The sequence below is a fragment of the Ursus arctos genome, unplaced genomic scaffold (assembly GCF_023065955.2).
Source record: "Ursus arctos isolate Adak ecotype North America unplaced genomic scaffold, UrsArc2.0 scaffold_11, whole genome shotgun sequence".
Lineage (NCBI taxonomy): Eukaryota > Metazoa > Chordata > Mammalia > Carnivora > Ursidae > Ursus > Ursus arctos.
The window spans coordinates 36,733,728-36,753,270 of NW_026622775.1; the positions used below are offsets into that span (position 1 = coordinate 36,733,728).

Below are 19,543 nucleotides of genomic sequence, written 5' to 3' on the forward strand. Positions count from 1 at the left end.
TGTCTTGTACCTAGCTGTGTCGATACTGATTTTGATTCTGATTTTGAATTTTATGCTCAACTAAAGCTTTTAATGAGTGCTTGGTATGTGAGGCCCATGCACATGCTTTACACATGTTGTCTCCTCTGATTTTCGTGACAACCCCATGCCACCATTAACCTCATTTTTCAGGTAAAGAAACTGAGACACAGAGAGATGGAGCAACTTGCTAGGTTGTACAACAGGGTAGTGGTAGAGTTGGAAGTTTCCAGGATATCAGTAACCTGGTTATGCTTTTTTTTTTTTTTTTTTTAAGTGAGGGAACCAAGATCTAGAAAGATTAAAATGTTACTATCAGCTGTAGTTAAAATTCTCTTGCAGGGCTTAAAATTTGTTTCTTACCCTTTTTGTACTATTTAATTCATTAGAAGTGTTAAAAACAATGCATTCTTCTTCCAAAGTTTTAGAATTCTATAAATCTAGTTTATTAAATTTATGATGTTGAATGTTATGTCCCTTTGATGGGCTAGAGCGAATGATTCTTGGTTCTGCCTGCTTATACTTAAAAATAATTCAATATAAATGTGTGTTTTTGACAGAACCTTAAGGTATTATGAATTGTCCGGTATCTTGGAAGGAAATCTTTGTATATGAAGCTGTTTATTTTTATGTAACCCAGTTCAGTGGATAGCCTGGAAAGTGCTTATTGGATTTGCAGACATGTAAATGGAGTGTTTTTGGGGATTAGTTAAAAATAGATATAAGGGACACATTATCAAATTTTTGTAATTTACTGCTGACCTGAAGCAATATTCATGAGCCTCATCATTGCTATTTTTGGAGTCACCTTTAAAGCATATCATTCTTAGCTTTGTTGCTCGGTCATTTCCTCACAAGTTTTTCCTCATCATTTTACCTGTAGTGCTTTTTTCCTTTTATTTTCAAGAGTCTCTCGAGGTTAGTTAACATTTATAATGTATAATTATAAAACATGCAACTGTGATTAATATTTATATATGCATAAAATTGTATGTTTGTTCATTACATAGCCCAAAGGGGAAAAAAATCTTTGCAGTGCTGGGGGACCTGTGTATCTATGCATGCGTGCGTGTGTGTGTGCGTGTATGCCTTATTAATGATGACATGTGGCAGACTTTTGATGTAAATTCTGTGAATGTGAACCTGAATATTAATGGCCTTTCACCCCTGTTGTCAGCTTGCGCAAGTGCAAATGAATGATTCGGCCCTTCCACAAATATTGATCAATTACCTCATTCCATGCCAAGCACTCTGCTGGTTACTAGATGAGAAATGAATGAATGTTGGTTGATAGACCCATAACATATGGTCATTTATTTCTGTAGAATCATACACCTGGAAAACGTGTATGATTTTAATAATTTTGTGCCTGTTACCATCAAAAGTATTTAAGTTCCACTTTGAGTCTTATTCTTTTATACTGTTATATCTGTCTTTTCTACTAACAACCTTTTCTGTCCCTTTTTATTTTCTGTCCTTATCACTTTACAAATCAGTCATCAACTTATTAATCATTTATTCAGTTTATCCATTAATTTATCCAATTCGTTTGTTAAATATATACCATGTGCTGAAGATCATGCAAGTTATTAAGAATCCTGAGTTATCAGGTATGGAATCTACTCCTGAAGCCAGAAAGAAAAGGAAAAACAAGACTTTATGGCTGCATTGGTCCCAAGTTGCTCTCTCTCTTAATTTTAATTCTCTTTTAAATTTTACCCTGACTTCACTTTATTCTATCTCAGTGCTTAAAATATAGTAAGTACACAGTATTTTATTAAATAAGAATTTAAATGTTATGTAATTTCTAGTCTGTTATCTTCTCATTTATCTCCAATTTCTCCTTCCTTTCATTCTGTTCTGTGTTGACCTTTCCTCTGTGTGTGTGTGTGTGTGTGTGTGTGTTTTAATGACCTGTCTTCTCTCTTCTGCTTCCTTTACTCTAATTGCCACTTCCTGTTTTCTTCTTACTCAATACATTTATTTGCCAGTTGCAGCCACTCCAGCCTTTTCCCCCACCTCTGTTGTTCAACTGAACTTATCCACCCTCTTTGGCTTTCTTTTCCTTTTGTGTCTAATTCTTTTATTTTCCAAGAGCGTCTTATTTTTTTGCTTCTCCAGCCCACCTACCAGGGCCTCTGAGTGCCCACTGGGGTTGGGTAGTTCTGTGCAGGTGTTTTATGGAGTAGAATAGACTGGTTCTGGCAGCATCATCTGGGTTCTGAGAGGGAAGCTGTTGGGCAGAGATGATGACGAAACCTGACTCATTTCCACTTTTTGACTTTCTCCTCAAGAAAGATGTGGCTAGTGCTCAATGACAGGACTGTGTGAGATTGGAGGAGACAGGTGGTGGGAAGGAAGACACATTTGATTTCACCTTGTCCACTTTGCCCAGGGACAGCTGTCAGCAGCTGCTTGTCACGGTAATGGAGAGCACTTACCCTTTCTTTACTACTGATCAGAAACACTCTTATTTATTAAAAGAGAAAAAAATCTTTGGGTCTATAACACTTTGATCAGATGACAAATTTTTGTTAAAAGTTAGAAAGTCTTGTAGTAATGACATCAGGGAATGTCAATATCCTGAAAAGATTGTAATAACTTGGATATCTTAAGTTTTTAGTTCTTAATTGTAATGTCTGTTTTGGACCAAGTCCAATTTTATATCTGTAGTTCCAAGTTAATTTCAAGTCAGATCACCCTGGCCATTGCCTCTTCTGTACTCAACTATTCTATGCAAGGCACCATGAAAGCTATTAAAAGCAAAAACCAAGATTGACCTAGGATCTTTCCATGTCTGTGTGTATTTGGGAAGAGAAGGTGGAACACAGGTTTGAAAATCATGAGGCTGGATGTGTTCTAGAAAAGTAATGTAGACAGTATATTACATCTCCAGATAGGTTGTGTGTGGAAATTACCTTTAACATGGTTAATTAGGAATATTCACACTTAGTGGGAGAAAAATACAGACATAAATAATCTTACGTCAGGTCATGCATTCAGATTTTGCTTTTGGGAATTGCAAATAAGAGATTGTGGGCTTGTTTTAAAATGTAATCAAGAGTTAAGAGGAATTAATTATGAGTCACGTTCAGGGAAAGGGAGTATCACTGTGGGCTGGTGGTAGAAAAGGTGGGATTTTAATCTGGTTTCGAAGGTCCAGATGGGACTTCATTTTGCTCACTGTTGAATCTTGGGCAGCTAGAACAGAACCTGGCACATATTTGATGAATAAATACTTGACAGATGAGTAATTTGTGAAGAGAAGGGGAAGAACATTTCTGTCAGATGGGGCCTCTACCTCAGGAGGGGACGAATTTGGTTATTTGCGATGATAGTTCGAGGTCTGCTCTGCTAAAGGTGAATACTCCAGGGTAGGTGAGGTAGGCCCCATTGTGGATATTTATGTATTTATGCCCTACCTACTTGTTATGGAATCTAGACTGGATCTGATGGCTTACTCTTAAATGGGGATGGAAGAGAACTTAGATAATCAAAGTGGTTTGAAAAATGAAAAAAATGATGCTGTTCAGAATGAATTATGGTTATGTGTGCTTCCCTGCAAGGATGCCTTAAGAAATGTGTGTGTATAAAATTCAAAACTGTGGTGATGGAGCAGAGGTTAGTCTGAAGTTTGAAGAAATTGTGCAACTATTGAATTTAGAAAGTGACAGGAAGTTGAAGAAAAATTCAAAATTCTAATACTTGGTGATTAGAAATAGTGACTCCTTTGGCTGAAAGGGGAAAATGTGGAAGAGAAGCTGGAGAGACAGTGATAAACCCACTCATGGGACTTGGCATATTGATTGGTTTATATTCTTCAAATATATTTATTTGTTGTCTTTTATAGGACATGTGTATGTTCATAGATATAAAGTATGTTCCTGTTTGCTTTTAAGGACATTGTAACAAGAAACAAAATCCTACATGACTTGTGTGTGTGTGTATGTGTTTTATGTGCTGTTTCCAAGCTGCTTTTATATGAGGTTTATTTAAATTTCATCTTAAAAAAATGGAAACTGAGTTGAGTAGCATCAATTCCCCCTTGCACCTTTCATTATGCATTAGCAATTAACTCAGCTTCTCTCAGGTTGATGAATTTGAACTTGATCAATTATCTGATAGTAGTTACCAGCACAGAGTGATGATTATTACTGAGGTAACATTCTTATTTCATTTCTCTATGTATTTCAGGCCCTTCTCAAAGACACACGTTTGTTTGACTGCAGAATATGACTTGCTCTTTTGGCTTCTGGCACTAAAGTCAAACTATTTTAGGTTTCTTAAATAGAGGTGTATTGAGGAAAAAAATCCTCTGGTATTTTAAACTCTCCGGACATGGCCTTCTGGCCTCTAGGAGAAGGAAGGAATGAGGCCCAGTCTTTTCTCTTGTAGCAGGCTCAAACTCTGATTTTTGTGTTTCTTGACAATTTCCTTTTTATCAACTCCGGCAGGGCTGACCTGAATTTCTCTCTCTCTCTCTCGGAGTCTGTGAGCTTCCCCATCAGGAAGATGCCTCTCTGCTGCTTTGATTCTCTAGCATTCAAAGCCTCTTTAGAACAGACATATGTAGACTGAAAGGCTAGCCTTTGCTCCTCTGGTCCTTTGAGCTCTTTGGAGATAATTGAGAGAGAAGGTGTGTGTATTTGCTTGGACTACCATAGTGAAGTACCACAGACTGGGTGGCTTAAACAATAGAAATTTACTTTCTCAGAATTGTTGGAGCTAGAAATCTGAGGTCCATGTGTCAGCAGGGTTGGTTTCTTCTGAGTGCCCCTCTCCTTGGTTTGTGGGTGACGGTCTTCTTCCTGTGTCTTCACATCGTCTTCCCTCTGTATGTGTGTGTCCCAACTCCTTATAAGAACATTGGTCATGTTGGTATAGGGTCTACCCTACTGACCTAATTTTAACTTAATTACCTCTTTTAAATACTTTATTTCCAAAGTCAAGTTCTGAGGGAGTGAGGGTTATGGGTTTTGGGAGGATGCAAAATTTTGCATATCATAGATGGACAAGTAGGACATTTGAGAAGCTTACAAAATGATTAAGGAGAAATAAATGAAAGGCAAAATAGAGAAAAGGAAAATGAAGACTTGTTTTTTGCAAGGAATAATGAGAGGTTTTGTGTGTGCGGTGTGTTAGAATTCACAGTACATGTGTTAATATCGTCTCAATATCCACTCTCCGTAACACAAGGTACAAGATGCTATCCTTGATCTCAGATACCTCATCGAGATCCGATCTCGTCTTGCCCAAGGTTTCAGAGCTCAGGAGTGACTGAGCCTTGACCAGAATCTAGCCCTTCAGAATCTGTCTGGTATTCTATTCATCACCCATGCAGGGAGGCAAAAAAGAGAGTAAGCCCCCTTGGGCAAATTCCATGGCCTTTTTGGTGGTGTTTTGTTTTGGAAACTTGGAGGATTAGAGGCATCATCTTCCTTTCAGCCAGTTGTGTTCTTGTTAGCTTTAACATTGGTAGTGCAGACCAGAAGCACAGGCAGCAAGCTGTAACTCTTTTGAGAAATAAATATAAGTCCTGTTTTTTTGAAAGCCATTATTTTATTATGAAAGGTTTCAAGCATAAAAACAGTAGATAGGGTGGTACAGTGAACTCTTGTATTCCTATTACTCAGGCTCAACAATTATAAAGATTTTACTAAAATTGCTTCATTTATCCCTCCTTTGCTCTTAAAGCAAATCTCAGATAGGTTCCTTTCACTCTTTTTGGCATGTATCTTGAAAAAATAGGGGGACGTTTTCTTTTTTTTTTTTTTTTAAAGATTTTATTTATTTATTTGACAGAGATAGAGACAGCCAGCGAGAGAGGGAACACAAGCAGGGGGAGTGGGAGAGGAAGAAGCAGGCTCCTAGCGGAGGAGCCTGACGTGGGGCTCGATCCCGTAACGCTGGGATCACGCCCTGAGCCGAAGGCAGACGCTTAACTGCTGTGCCACCCAGGCGCCCCATGGGGGACGTTTTCTGACCTAATCTTAACGTCACTCAGAATTTCCTGATTGCCTGAAAAATGCCCTTTTACAAGTTGGTTTATTCAAATCAGAATCCAAACATGCCATGTATTCAATACAGTAAATTATGTTCGACAGTACATTTTCTTGCCTTTACTTGTCTGTGGTGCAAAGAGATTTTTGTTTTCCTGGCTCCGCAGAGAGAGAATGGTGTGATTTGGTTCGTTTTGATGTATACTTTGTAGTAATGTTCCTTGGAAGTTTCAGAGCTCAACCCTGGACAGAGCATATAACAGCTCTTCCAAACAGAAACAGTTCTGCCTTCATTTTGAATGCATTTCCATGGTCTTAAAGAACCATCCAAATAATGATTTCTTTCTGTGTACCAATTAACACCATGTTATTTTTAAAAAGCTAAAACTTTTCAAGAAAAACATCGAGAATAAGTAAACATAACAAACATGAAAGTTACAGTGCATCTTTACAGAATGCATTGGTACACATGAGTACTACTTAAGGAACTTCTTTCATTAACATTGACTCATTACATTTTGTCCACATGGAACATTGTTTTTATGAGATTATTTTCCAACCATAGCTCATGAATACCAAGCTGCTAAAACAAGTTGGTAAACACTTGCTTTTGTCGAACGTTATTTTTATAGTCAACAGGAATGCTGCTAATGTGAGTTAGCAAAGATTCTGAATACAATTGTTGGTTGCCAGCTTTTAAAATATGACAGTCTTGTATTTTGCTAACACTCTGTCTCTTCCCATAGGTATAAATGACCAAGGATTGTACAGAGTTGTGGGGGTGAGTTCAAAGGTCCAGAGACTTCTGAGTATGTTGATGGGTATGCCTCTTTTCTAATCATTTTCCATGCATTGTTTGTTGATGTTCATTGTCTTCACCACTTAATATTCCATAGTAACGTACAGCATACTTGTGAATCCATTCTGTTCTTCTGTCTAGATGAGCTTTCTCCTGAGCGGAGATAGCTGATGCGGAGAAGTAGATTAGTGTTTGCCTCAGCACAGATTATCCACTGTCTTTACTGACTAAGAAATGGGGGGTGGGGGGGGGTGGAAAAGGAATGCAGGCTCATGGGTGAATGTCTTCTTGCACTTGCTTCTCACAGGAAAGTAGCAGCCAGGCCTCTGCGATTTGCATGGCTTCCAAATTCCCTGTCCAGAGTCTTGACAGTACATTTGGTTGGACAAGACCACTGGGACTCACTCATTTTTATGTTGCTTCCAAAACTGTCACTTGACAGCAAGGATCTGATTCTCTGGGATTCATTGGTATTCACAGTGGCTTGTTTGTAGTTTGCACCAGGCTCTTCTCCAGAACCATGCATGCTCCATCTGTGCTGATAACACAGTGTTCTTTGGCATCGCAGACTAGAGGAAGCCAGAAAGCGAATTCATTTCATTACCCCAGACATTACGTGAATGACAAAGCGCTTTTACATTACACGCTGCTGTCAGTTCAGCGCCACCTGTAAGGCGCCCCACTTCTCTCCCCACCCCAAAGCAGGCTGCCTCTTGAGGAGTGATGATAACTCATCAGGCTGGAGGGCCTGCATGTCAAACCAATCTGTCATTTTGACCTTGCTAAATATTAATTAACTTGATATCTCACTTTAATTAATCAATATTAACTATGCCCTCAGGTATGCTGTCAATGCATTTAAACCTGTCTGCATCTTAAAGCATTGTAGGAAGGACTCAGTTTTTGGGAGCATAAACCAAGATGAATAAAATCAACTGACATGTTGCAGATCGGATTGCTTGTTTGGCTGTATTTGAATTAAGGATTTAATAAGCAATAACCTTTTTTAAGCTATTAACCGCAGGAAAAATTGCCCGTCCTCAGTTGGACAGCTGTCTTAGAATACATTCGCTTTCATGAGCTGTTTTCATTTTCTGCCTCTCTGGTTTAACTTGGGTGTGCAATTTTGGCAGTCAGATTTTCCTTTTTACCATTAGTGGTCTCCAAATTAAATAGACGCAGGTTGCCAGTGGTTCAGTAGCAGCTGGAAGAGTTTAATGGGACTACAACATCTGCTTTTAGTTAATTTTAAAATTAGAAACACTTCTCTCATTTCCAAGATGGTGTAATAATGATTAGAATTGGAAGACTCTGTTGGTATCAGAAGGGGATATTTTGGCTGAAAGGCACACTTTGGCAGTAAATTGGTCCTAAGGATCCTAACATTATTTTTATTATCTTCTTGTTCACGTTCAAGGGAAGTTCAAACAAGGGTGTCTTTGTGGTCACGCTGAAGTGTTAAGCTGTCTCAAAAGTTGTTCTTAATCTCATGAAATCCCACTTGATCTGCATCCCTGAACTAAGGTGGTAGTTTCCTCTGCTCATGGGAAATGTCTCAAGATAATCCCGAACTGGCAAGGTGTTTTAAAATACCTAAACCCTCAAAAATTCATGACCTGGAAAATGGTTTTCACTTTCCATGAGACTCAGAGCAGAGAAGTCAGGGATACAAGCGTGATACAACCTGACTTCAGTTGCTAACAAAGGAAATGCTGTGTTTTCCCAAGAAGTATTTCTTCAGGAAGTTGAAGAATTGATGAGGGAAAGATACTGACTTGTTATTTCCTTATTAAAGGAGGTGGCTGCTACACAGTAGAAATTATTTTACTTAATCCATAAATAATTCCTACTATGAATTTAAGATTGCTAATCACAAACTTTGGATTTTTATTAGGACTAATACCAATTTCTTGTTACTTTGTTACCAACTCAAACCTAAGCTCTTAACAGAATAGATTTATTCACAGTATCCTAATTTAAAATTCCCTTAAGATGTCTCTTAATATTAAAAAAAAGATATCTTTTTCCATCCATCCTGATTTACTAAGTGTTCAAAACAAATAATTTATACCCCTTCCAAAAAAAAAAAAAAAAGAATTTTAGACTCTCTGTGTATTTGTATATACCCTATCCCCTGGACATTCTTTGTTTCCATCTTTTCTCACTTCCGTATGTTATTCTAGGGTTCTATATCTTACAGAGAAAAAAAAATTGGATGAGTCTGACAGATTTTTAGCTTTGCTCTTAATCCATGATTCCTCCTTCTAGAGGAGTTAGTGCTGATGATTTTGCCCATTGTAGTATTAGACAGTAATTTTTTTTAAGTTACCATTTCTCTAGATAATGTTCATTTCAAATTTGAACTTTTCAAAGTACAATTTGTATGTAATGCTTTTCTTTGTAGAGATGAGAAATAATCTAATTTTTTAGTATCTGAGGAAAAATTCCAAGGCATTTAATATTTTTTGCAAGAACTTCCATTTACTTGATTTCTTTAGTAATTGAGAGCTACTTACTTACTTGGGTTTTTTTCTATTGCCATTTTTATGTAACGTATTTGTATATGGGTTGAAATGTTTTAAGTATTTAAGTACACTTGTGTAAATGTGATAATTTCTAAAGAAATAATGCATCTTCAGTATCTTGGATGTTCTCTTCACCCATCTCATTTTTTGGTGTGTTTTCACCCCTCGTATTTAAGATTAAAATAAAAAATGTTTCTCTCCATTCTTTTTCCCCCCATCTTCTCTCTGCCCCCCCACCCCCCTTTTTCCTCCACCCTGTTCTTCTCTGTTCTCCTCTGCCAACAAGAAATACTAATGACAGTTGACCATACAAAGTCCTCTAAATAGACCTGTCATCTCTACTCCTCCAGGTCAGGTCATGGCGATGGGAGTTGTTTGTCTTGTTAGTTGTCTTCCATTCTGGGAGCAGAAGGTAGAGGTCTGCTAGCTTTTCTTGCACCAAGCTTCTTAAGTTTCGGAAAAAAAAAAAAAAAAAAAAAAAAGCCCAAGTGAGCAATTGTCTTCATTCCCTTTTCAGGTGTTTTTCTTTCCTTTCCCTTTTGCTTTAACAGAGGGCATGCATAGATGTAGTTTTGTAAAAGTTGTTTGTTTGTTTAAATAGAAACTTGGAGCACTTGGGAGGGAAGGGAGAAATATCAGATGAGGTGTCTTTGGGTGAGTCATGGATTTTTAGTAAATGAGGTGAGAATATAACAGATTAAATACAATAGTTATTGGTAGGTTAGAACTAAGATGGGTTAGAATTGTATTCTTCCCACCTCCCCACTGAAGAATGAAAACATCAGAACGGGGTGGGGAAATTGTGAGAAAAATGTGACGGTAGCCTATGTGTGTTGGTGAATTTGGTGGTTATTTCCAAATTTAACTTGCAAAACAGGATGGGTGATTTTATTTTTAGACACAAGCACAGAAAACAAGAAATAAAACTAATTTAGAAGTTTTACTTTAAAAAATATTACCCTGTTTATTTGTAGGACAGCTTTTTTATATAGATTGGGGGGAAAAAGTAATGTAGGTGAAAAATTCGGATTTTGGATTATAAAGTATATTCTCAAAATTCATTCAATCAGCATGCTCCATCAAGTACTTTCAAGCGGGGCCCAAGTCAATATTCAGAAGGGTGTCAGCATTTTGTATTTAGGTGGGGCTGAAAATTTCCGGTTTCAGAAAAAAGAACACTGGTTACATAATTATGAAACATTAGCTCCAATAAAAAGTCAACTATTTGCATCTGTGCTTGTTAGTTTAGAGTTTTAACTAATCCATAAGGGTGTTGTCCCTTGGTCAGAAAGGAAGCAAAATTCCTTCCTTGTTTACTGTAGGACATATATTCTGATTGGACACTCAAATGCATTTTTAAGTGTGAATCCCAAATAAGTTCTTAGCAAATTTACCTGGTCCCAGTGGGTCTTCTGATTGTACAGAGCTGCTAGGGACGACTGAGTTATTCGAAAACAGTGAAAATGTAATAGAGGATTAGTACCGTAGGTGCTATGTAGTCATGAGCTTCTGATATGACAGCTACTTTTTATTGCATGAATTCAAAGGATGACTTATTTTTCCGTAGAAAGAATATTATTCTCAAAATATAGACTGATTATTTGATGGAAAGGTGAAAATAAAAGATTTCCTTTGGAAGCCTCCTGATTTTAAACTGCTGATTTGCCGGTAGCGAGTTGATTGAAAATGTTATCTGACTTGTATGTTAAAATGAGATTTAAATAATTGATTTAATGAGAGAGAGAATATTCAGTTACTGAAGTAATTGGTTGGCAAAGCCTTTAGAACAGAATTATTTAGTCCTCGTTATAAAGGATTGCACCTTTAATCAGGGTGCTTAATTTGATTTCTTGAATGTATCTGTGGCTTGTCTGACAAGCTCGGTAACAAATGAGTTCTGAATTGTAGGAACTGATCAAAATGTAATCAGTATCAATTGCCATTGTTGTAGTTTATTGCATGTTGCTGTCAGTTGCTGTAATCAAGAACGGTTGAAGTGCTTTAAAAAGTCTCCAGACTTTTGAGTAATGGACTTCGTATGTATGATGTTACGGCTGTGGAAGAACCATCACTTCCTGTTTTACTTTATTGTCAGGAAGTTTGAGAGTAATATTGAGTTGCCATCTATCCTTCCTCATGCCCAAGCCCAAAGATTTTTTAGTGGCATGCCTGACCGAATGCCATGGTCCCGTTCTGACAGGCTTTTCTCTTTAGTGCCTTTCAAGAGGAAATACTAACAAGCTGTTTCCTCTCCTATCTAGACAAATACAGTGTGGGCGGGGGGCAGAGTTAGGGGGGGGGGGAGTCTGAACCGACTCCTTTGCTTGGGTCTTAGTTGAAACATCATTCTGGAGTGAGGGAGAAATAAAATCTCTTCCAGGAATGTCTAATTTTTTTTTTTTTCCTTTGGATGATGGGAGTATAGAAAACCAGGTGAGTTTCTATTGATTGTGTAGTATCATTCATCGTAACCCATTTGCTGCCCCCTCCCTTTGAGTAGGAACCACCTCTGAATGCTTACACTTGTAGTGACTCAGCTGTGGTAATTGCCTACTCATTGAAACAATTTATGGGAATTTGTACACATTCCTGATTTGCTTTGCTGCTCTTCAGAGTTCTGTGAGAGCGTTCACTTGATCTCATGGTGCAGACGAAACCCGAAGTTCAGTCCGGCTTGGCACTGACTTGGTTCGGGTGGTGCAGCTGCTTAGGGTGGTGGTGGGGATTTAAGCCCAGGTTTGTGATAACACGGTGCCCTCCTTCCCGGTGCCGAGCCGGCAGCCGGGTACAGCAGCCCAGCCTGAGAAGGATTAAAGGTACTACCCTACCCAGAGTGCTGGCTTTTCCCTTTCATACCATCCTTTCCTTTTATTTCCACCAAGACTCACTTTTTCCTTTTCAGAATTTACTACTTCCCTTCCCCTCCCGTTTGTTCGTTTAAGCCACACATCTTTTCCCACCAAGTTTATTAGCTATCTGAAAGGGCGTTTGGAAGAAACACGTCATTAACACTTTTAGGACAAAGAAAACTCGTTTTATTTAGAATGAATGTCAGAAGTGTTGCACAGAGGCTTCCAATAAATAGTCCTTAGATGAGTGTATAAATTGTGATGATGTGAAAGTTGAGTTTAAATGTGTGTATCACCATATGCTATTTTGGTTGATCATGCATTAATCTTCAGAAGGGTAATATGTTGAGTACAGATCTTAGAAGCGTGGGGCCAGGCTTACTGTCCTTTCTTCCCATGGATGTGTTGCCATTTTGCCATTAACGGTGCTGTTTCCCTTGTCATAACACAGAGTGATGACGGTAATGCCACCTGAGACACAGTAAAATATGTAGACACTGCAAATGCCACACGCTCTAAGCCATGGCTACTGAGTAGTGTCTTTAATAATAGTAATAACTATCAGCATCGCAGTCATCATGACTGTTTATGCTTTGGGCTGTGAATATTGCAATGCCCTACTGTGTCTAGGTCTTCCCTCCCCCCAGCCCCATCTTACCCTGCTCCTTTGATCTCCATTACAGATCTCCTGAAGTTGCATAGGAATGTGTAATAATAGAACACAGCTTATACTAGAGGAAACTGTGTATGTTTTTATAAGAAATCCCAAAATTAATTATTTGTGTTTTGGCCATTTAAAAATGGAAGCTTTGTGAGCAAGTCAAAGGGGCCGTTGAATGTTCTGGGTTTTAATTACTCTTTTCTTGTTTGCTCACTAGATGTAAAAACATGCAATGAGGTGGACCTGGAGAATTCCATAGATTGGGAAGTGAAGACAATAACAAGCGCCCTAAAACAGTACTTGAGGTAAGCTCCTCTCAGTGACAGAAGGAAGGCATGTGCTCTTGGGCATCCAACACACGGCAGATGGCGACTCTGCCCGGAAATCTCAGTTGTTGATTTAAACCTTATGAAAAAGGGGGACATTTATGAGGGATCTGTGCCTTCAGAAGTGTGACAAGTAGTAGGTGCATGTCAGTTGTTAGATAAGTTGCAACACAATTGGAATAGATTTGGTTTTTGAAATAGATGTCTATTGTAGATGTGAGTTTTAGGGATTAAGTGCTATGAAACAGGAGGAAGGCTATATATTGAATTCATTGAATCTTTTAGGCAAAAATGAAGATTTTTTTAGTTTAAATTTAAACTGTTGAACCTAGAGGCTTATTAATGATAACGCATAAATATAAAGCTATTTGCAAAGAAGTTCACTTGAGATTTTAAGATAAATTTAAGTCTTGCATTTATTATAGAAGATATTTAGGACCAGAGTTAGACTAGGGCTTAGCATCTCTATGGGTCATTACCCTTTTTATGAAAAATAAAGGAATTTAATGATGAAAAGCTTGAGATTAGATGAAGAAAATACCACGAGAGGGGAAAAAAGAAGTGAGTAAAAGAATGGAAAAAAGATCATGACCGTAATTCCTATGCTGTGGTACTCTGGAGGACTTTGATTTTTGTATGGCACACAAATGACAGTGTTCCCCCAGGATCGGTTCTTGGTCACCAACATATAGGATTGTGTTCCAGGGATAATTTGGGTTCGAATGAGCACATGAAATGAACTATTATATATTTTATATTTTTTGCAATTCGTCTATTTGAAAAATTCCAAGTCTGTAAAACCAGAGATGTTAGTGTACTGAATCCTCATGGCCCCATTACCCTGTGTCCACAGTTATCATCATCCTACCCTTCTTGTTTCTTAAGTCCTCCTACCTGCTACTTCTTTTGGGTATTATTTGAATGATTTTCTAAAACAACATATTGCTGTACCCATAAATACTTAAGTATATGTCTATAAAAAGGTAAAGACTTAAAAACAATATAGAAAGACAAAAAGAATACAATTATCATACCCAACAATATTAATATCATCAGTACTGAGTCCATGTTTGATTTTTACTGATTTTTTTCCTATTTATTTAAATTCCTACAGAGTTTAAATAATGTCAACACATTTCAATTGACTGATATGTTTTAAGTCACTTTTAATCTGCACAGTCCCCTGCCTCTGCACCACTTTCTTCTCCCTCAGCATTTTCGTTTGTTTCTTTATGAACCTGGGTCATTTTTATTTTTTACTCTTATTTTTTTAAGGATTTATTTATTTATTTTAGAGAGAGAGATAGCTGGGGGTGTGTGAAGGGTGGGGCAGAGGAGGGGAGAGAGAGAGAGAATCTTAAGCAGACTCTGCACTGAGCACAGAGCCCAATGTGGGGCTTGAACTCACAATCCTGAGATCATGACCTGAGCTGAAACCAAGAGTCTGATGCTCAACCGACCATGCTCCCCAGGTCCCAACCTGGGTTATTTTTAAGTAGAATTTTCTGTATTTTAGATATGGCAGATTGTGTCATGGTGTCATTTAACATGTTTCTCTAGCTGTCAGATTTCCTGTAAATAGTTAAATCTATAGAATTCATTAGATTCAGATTAGGTTTTTGAAAAATTGATTTATTCCATGAATACATCATAGTGGTGTTATATTCTTCCTGTAACATATCAGGAGGCCTGTTACCTGCTTGTTCCACTTTTTCGTTTCTTTTCTTTTTTTCCCCAAGATTTATTTATTTATTTTAGAGAGGGAGAGAGCAAGAGAGAGCACAAGCATGGGGAGGGGCAGAGGGAGAATCTCAAGCAGACTCCCTGCTGAACATGGAGCCTGACGTGGGGCTCAGCCTTACAACCCCGAGATCATGACCTGAGCCGAAATCAAGAGTTGGACATCCCAACGGCCTGCACCACCCTGGTGCCCCTGGTTGTCCCACTTTTTAATGAGATTAAAATTTATCAATGGGTTTAGATGTGTATTACCTACTTTTGAGTATTTTATTTAAACAAGATAGTTTGAACCACTGTTTAAATTTTTTTTTCTTTAACTGTGAAGTACATTATTGTCCCTAGTTGATAAAGGGATAAAATTAATGCTAAATCTATGGGTTAATGTCTCCCTATCTGCCACTGGTAGTGACTAACTGGTTTGGATGAGAATTACAGACAAAATGAATCTCCTTGGCTCCCACGTGGGGATTAGAATGTCAGCTTCCTGAAGATGGGCATCCTGTGTGTCTTGTTCTTTGCAGCATCTCCAGCACCTAGAGCTGTACCTGTCACCAGGATATGGGGCTTTTCGACTGGGGAAATTTTGCATCCCCCAGCAGATACTTGGCCGTGTCTGGAAATACTCTTGGTTGTCACGATTGCTGGAAAGGACATGCTACTGGCATGTAATGGGTGGAGGCCAGTGATGGGTTGCTAAATATCCCGCGGTGCAGGACACAGCTCACCATTGCCCCCAAATGTACAGAATGTTAGTAATGCTGAGATTGAGAAAGCCTGTGATAGATGGATGAAGGACAGAATGGGAGAGGGAGATAAAAATACAATGAACTGCATATGTTAACTTGACGAGCAAAGGGTACTGCCACTCTAGGAGGTAGCTTTAAACCCATTTTACTCTTTGGTAAATTCATGGCTAGTACAGTTAAAGGGATTGACCAAGGCGACTCAGTTATTGGTGGGAAACTAAAGGCAAAAATCCAGGTGTTTTGTAATAAATTACATGAGTTTTTTTGCTTTTATTTTATTTATTTTTAAAAATTTTTTACCCTGTTCCACATGGTCCTTTTTTTTCCTGGTGGGGTAAGTAGTTTAGTAAACGTAAAGGATCTCTTTACTGAGTAATGTACATAAAATTTCTTTTTGGTTCTTGATACTTTCTGAAGCTAGTCCCTTCTCACTCCTGGTCTTATGTTGCTTTTTCTGCCTTCTTCTCTCATTACGTTGCTTTATCCTTTTGAATTCTGCTTTTAAGCAAACATTGCCTACAGAACAACATTATGAGATGCTATTATTATATAACTTCACTCCTAACAATATACACAGTCTGCCTGAATGTGATAAAGTGATTATCATAAAATGGCAGATGCCTTGGGAGATTTTGAACGTTAGGTTGCTGTTCTTTCCCCTGTGTTATTTTTAGCAACTAAAAATGCAGTAATTAGGATTTAAGTAATACTTTCTCTGGTGAGGCACCAAAGGGGAGAAAACGGGGTTTTTATTTTGGCTCTCTGGTTATGGCCTGAGCCTGTGCATTTCTTTCAGTATAAGAGGTAATACGGTGTGGTGGTCAGGAGCATGGATGGAGCCAGCCTGCGTGGGTTGGAATCGCAGCTTTGTCACCTAGGGTACCATAGCACAAAGTTGAATATAGCTTTTCTCACCAAAAAAGCTGTTGCTCTTGAATTCTTCTCACTGCAAATAACCCAGCCATCTTATTGGTTGGTTGGTTGGAGGTGTGAGAAGGGAAGTAGCCAAACCCCTAAAACACTAAGAGAAAGATGGGCAGCAGATACATGTATGGCAGCTTCCGTTTGCTTCTACTGATTTGAGGCAAAAATTCTTTACTTCAGTGTTTCAGAGGGCTGAATACCAGCTCCCTGACTGATTACCTGTCTATTCGGACCATACTTTTGATTTCCAGCTAACATGTTCATTACAGTGGTTTCCCACAGCGAAGGGATAAATGAGCTATTTTGTAAGGTTTCTCGTAAACTGATTTGACCTGGAGGAAACTTTTAAAGTCTGGAAATTGAATGGAACTTTTCGGGAAGAAAATGCCAGCTTAGATAAATATTATGATTTATATTCATAGGCAGATCCGAAGGGGTAGCAAAGAGGGGTAGATCGAAACATGCTGAATGGCAAGTTGAGAGACACAGTGACGCGGTATAATACATTTTGTATGGGGAACTTGTCATGTTTATTACTGCTTCCCTACCATCAACAATATTTAATACTTATTATTTATGCTGTATTGACTAGCAGACACATGGCAATGGTAGAAGTAGCTCATAGAAGGTATTTCGATGCAAATTCATTTTTATTGGGACAGAAATGCTCTCTATGGTTTTTCTAAGTGTTCTCTTCCACCCCCTTCCCCCCAGTTTTCTTTTCAGAACTGTTTAGCTTTCCTTCTGTGCCAATTCATCATTTTCCTTCCTTACCAAGTCATCATTTTCCTTCCTTGCCATTTTTCACATATTTTGAAACAAAAAACCCTGAAGGTTTACTTCTTTTTATTTAGGCTGTGGTATAATTGATTTTATTTTTCTTCTTTAAATGAGAGCGTAGGAGATGAAGGGGAGGGAGAGAGGAAATAAGGAACAGCTTTTCTTCACTAGGGCTTTACGTTTTAGTTGATGTGCCTATGGTTGTCGTGTGTGTGTGTGTGTGTGTGTGTGTGTGTGTACGTGTACTGTAGTATCCTAAGTTGTGTGTAGGGAACATGACTTATAGTTTTGCATCTGCTTTGTTTTTTAAATAGCTTTGTTGAAGTGAAATTGCCCTGTAATAAACAATATATATTTTATAGCGTACATCGTGGTAAGTGTGACATGTGCATACACCTGTAAAGCAGTCACCGTGATCAAGACAGTGAACCTAGCCACTACCACCTAAAGTTTCCTCATGCCCCTTGGGAATCCTCTCTCCCACCCTTCCCTTTTTACTCCCTCTTTCCTAGGCAACCACTGGTCTGCTTTCTGTCACTGTGCTTTAATTTGCATTTCTTATAATTTCAAATAAATGGAATAAAAATCTGTCTTAAAAAAAAATCTGGGTTCTTTCATTTAGTGTAATTAGAGGTTCATTTGTGTTGTGGCCTGTACCAGTAGTTCATCCCTTCTTGTTGCTAACCAGTGTTCCACTGTATGGATACACCACAGATTTTTTTTTTAATTTTATTTATTTATTTGAGAGAGAGAGTACACGTGAGTAGGGGGAAGGGGCAGAGAGAGAGATGGAGAGAGAGAATCTCAAGCAGACTCCCCACTGAGCATGGAGCCTGATGTGGAGCTTGATCTCATGACCCTGAGATCATGACCTGAGCCAAAATCAAGAGTTGGACGCTTAACCGACCGAGCCCCCAGGCGCCCCTTCACCACAGATTTTTTTAAAATCCATTCACCTCTTGTTGGATATTTGGGTTGTTTGTAGCTTCTGGCTGTTACAAATAAAGCTACCAAAGTCCTTTCTGCACATCTTTGAGTGAACAGGCTTATATTTCTCTTGGGTCAAGCCTAGGAGTGGAGTGTCTATCAACATTGCATATTGGATATATGTTTAACATTTTGGGAAACTGATGCACTTTTTTTTTTTTTCCAAAGTGGTTATATATATTTTTTGCCTTCTCACCCTAAATGTGCAAGAGTTCCATTTCCTCTACATCCTTGTCAACTCTTGATATGGTCAGTCTTCTTCATTTTAGCTATTCTAACAGGTGTATAGTGATATCTCATGTGCTGTGAATTTTCGCTTCCATAATGACCGATAATCTTAAACTTTTCTAAGTGCATATTTGCTATCTATGTATCTTCTTGGGTGAAATGTCTGTGTCTTTCACGCAATTAAACAAACTGAGCTATTTGTTTCCTTATTATATTTTGATAATTTTTGAATGTATTTTGGATACAAGTCCTTCCTCAGATATGTGCTTTACAAATGTTTTCTTCAGTCTGTCACTTGTCTTTTCCTTCTCTTAATAATGTCTTTCAAAGAGCATCAATTTTGATGACGTTCTAGTTTATCAGCTTTGACTTTTTTTGAACTGTACTTTTGGTGATGTATCAAGAAATCTTTGCCTAATCCAAAGTCACAAAGGTTTTCTTTTATATTTTCTTCTAGGAGTTTTATAGTTTTAGGTTATACTCTTAGGTCTCTGATCTGTTTCGAGTTCATTTTTATGTAAGATATGAGATATGGATCCAAGTTTGCTTTTGAATATGAATGCCCAGTTATTCTAATACCTTTTATGGGAAAAGCTATCTTTTCTCCCCTGAATTGTCTATTGGGATGATCATACAGTTTTTCTATTTTAGTTGTTAGTGTGGTGAATTGCATTCATTTTGTTTTACTCTTAAGGCAAAACCACATTTTTGTGATAGACCCAACTTGGTCATGATGTATTATCCTTTTATTTATCTTGTTGAATTTGATTCTTGTTGATTTTATTTATGTTCCTTTGTGTATTTGGTGTTTAATTTATTCTTTTTTTTTTTTTCTGACTCTTCAAGATGGAAAGTGAAGTCATTGGTTTAAGACCCGTCTTCTTAGATAGGTGTTGAATGATATAAATTTACCCATAAATACTGCTTTACTAATAACATCCCTTAAATTCTGATATGCTGT

General features: G+C 37.9%; 1 protein-coding gene across 2 annotated transcripts in view; it reads left to right on the forward strand.

Moving 5' to 3' along the window:
* The window catches only part of ARHGAP10 (Rho GTPase activating protein 10), a 308,230-nt gene that overhangs the window by 166,602 nt on the left and 122,085 nt on the right, over nt 1-19,543 (forward strand). The window contains exons 14-15 of one of the 2 annotated variants that reach the window (XM_026499449.4): nt 6,764-6,838; nt 13,069-13,156. In XM_026499449.4, the coding sequence (XP_026355234.1) occupies nt 6,764-6,838; nt 13,069-13,156 (163 nt within the window). The remainder of the gene's footprint in view (nt 1-6,763; nt 6,839-13,068; nt 13,157-19,543) is intronic. The other variant, XM_057310112.1, reaches the window with a different exon arrangement.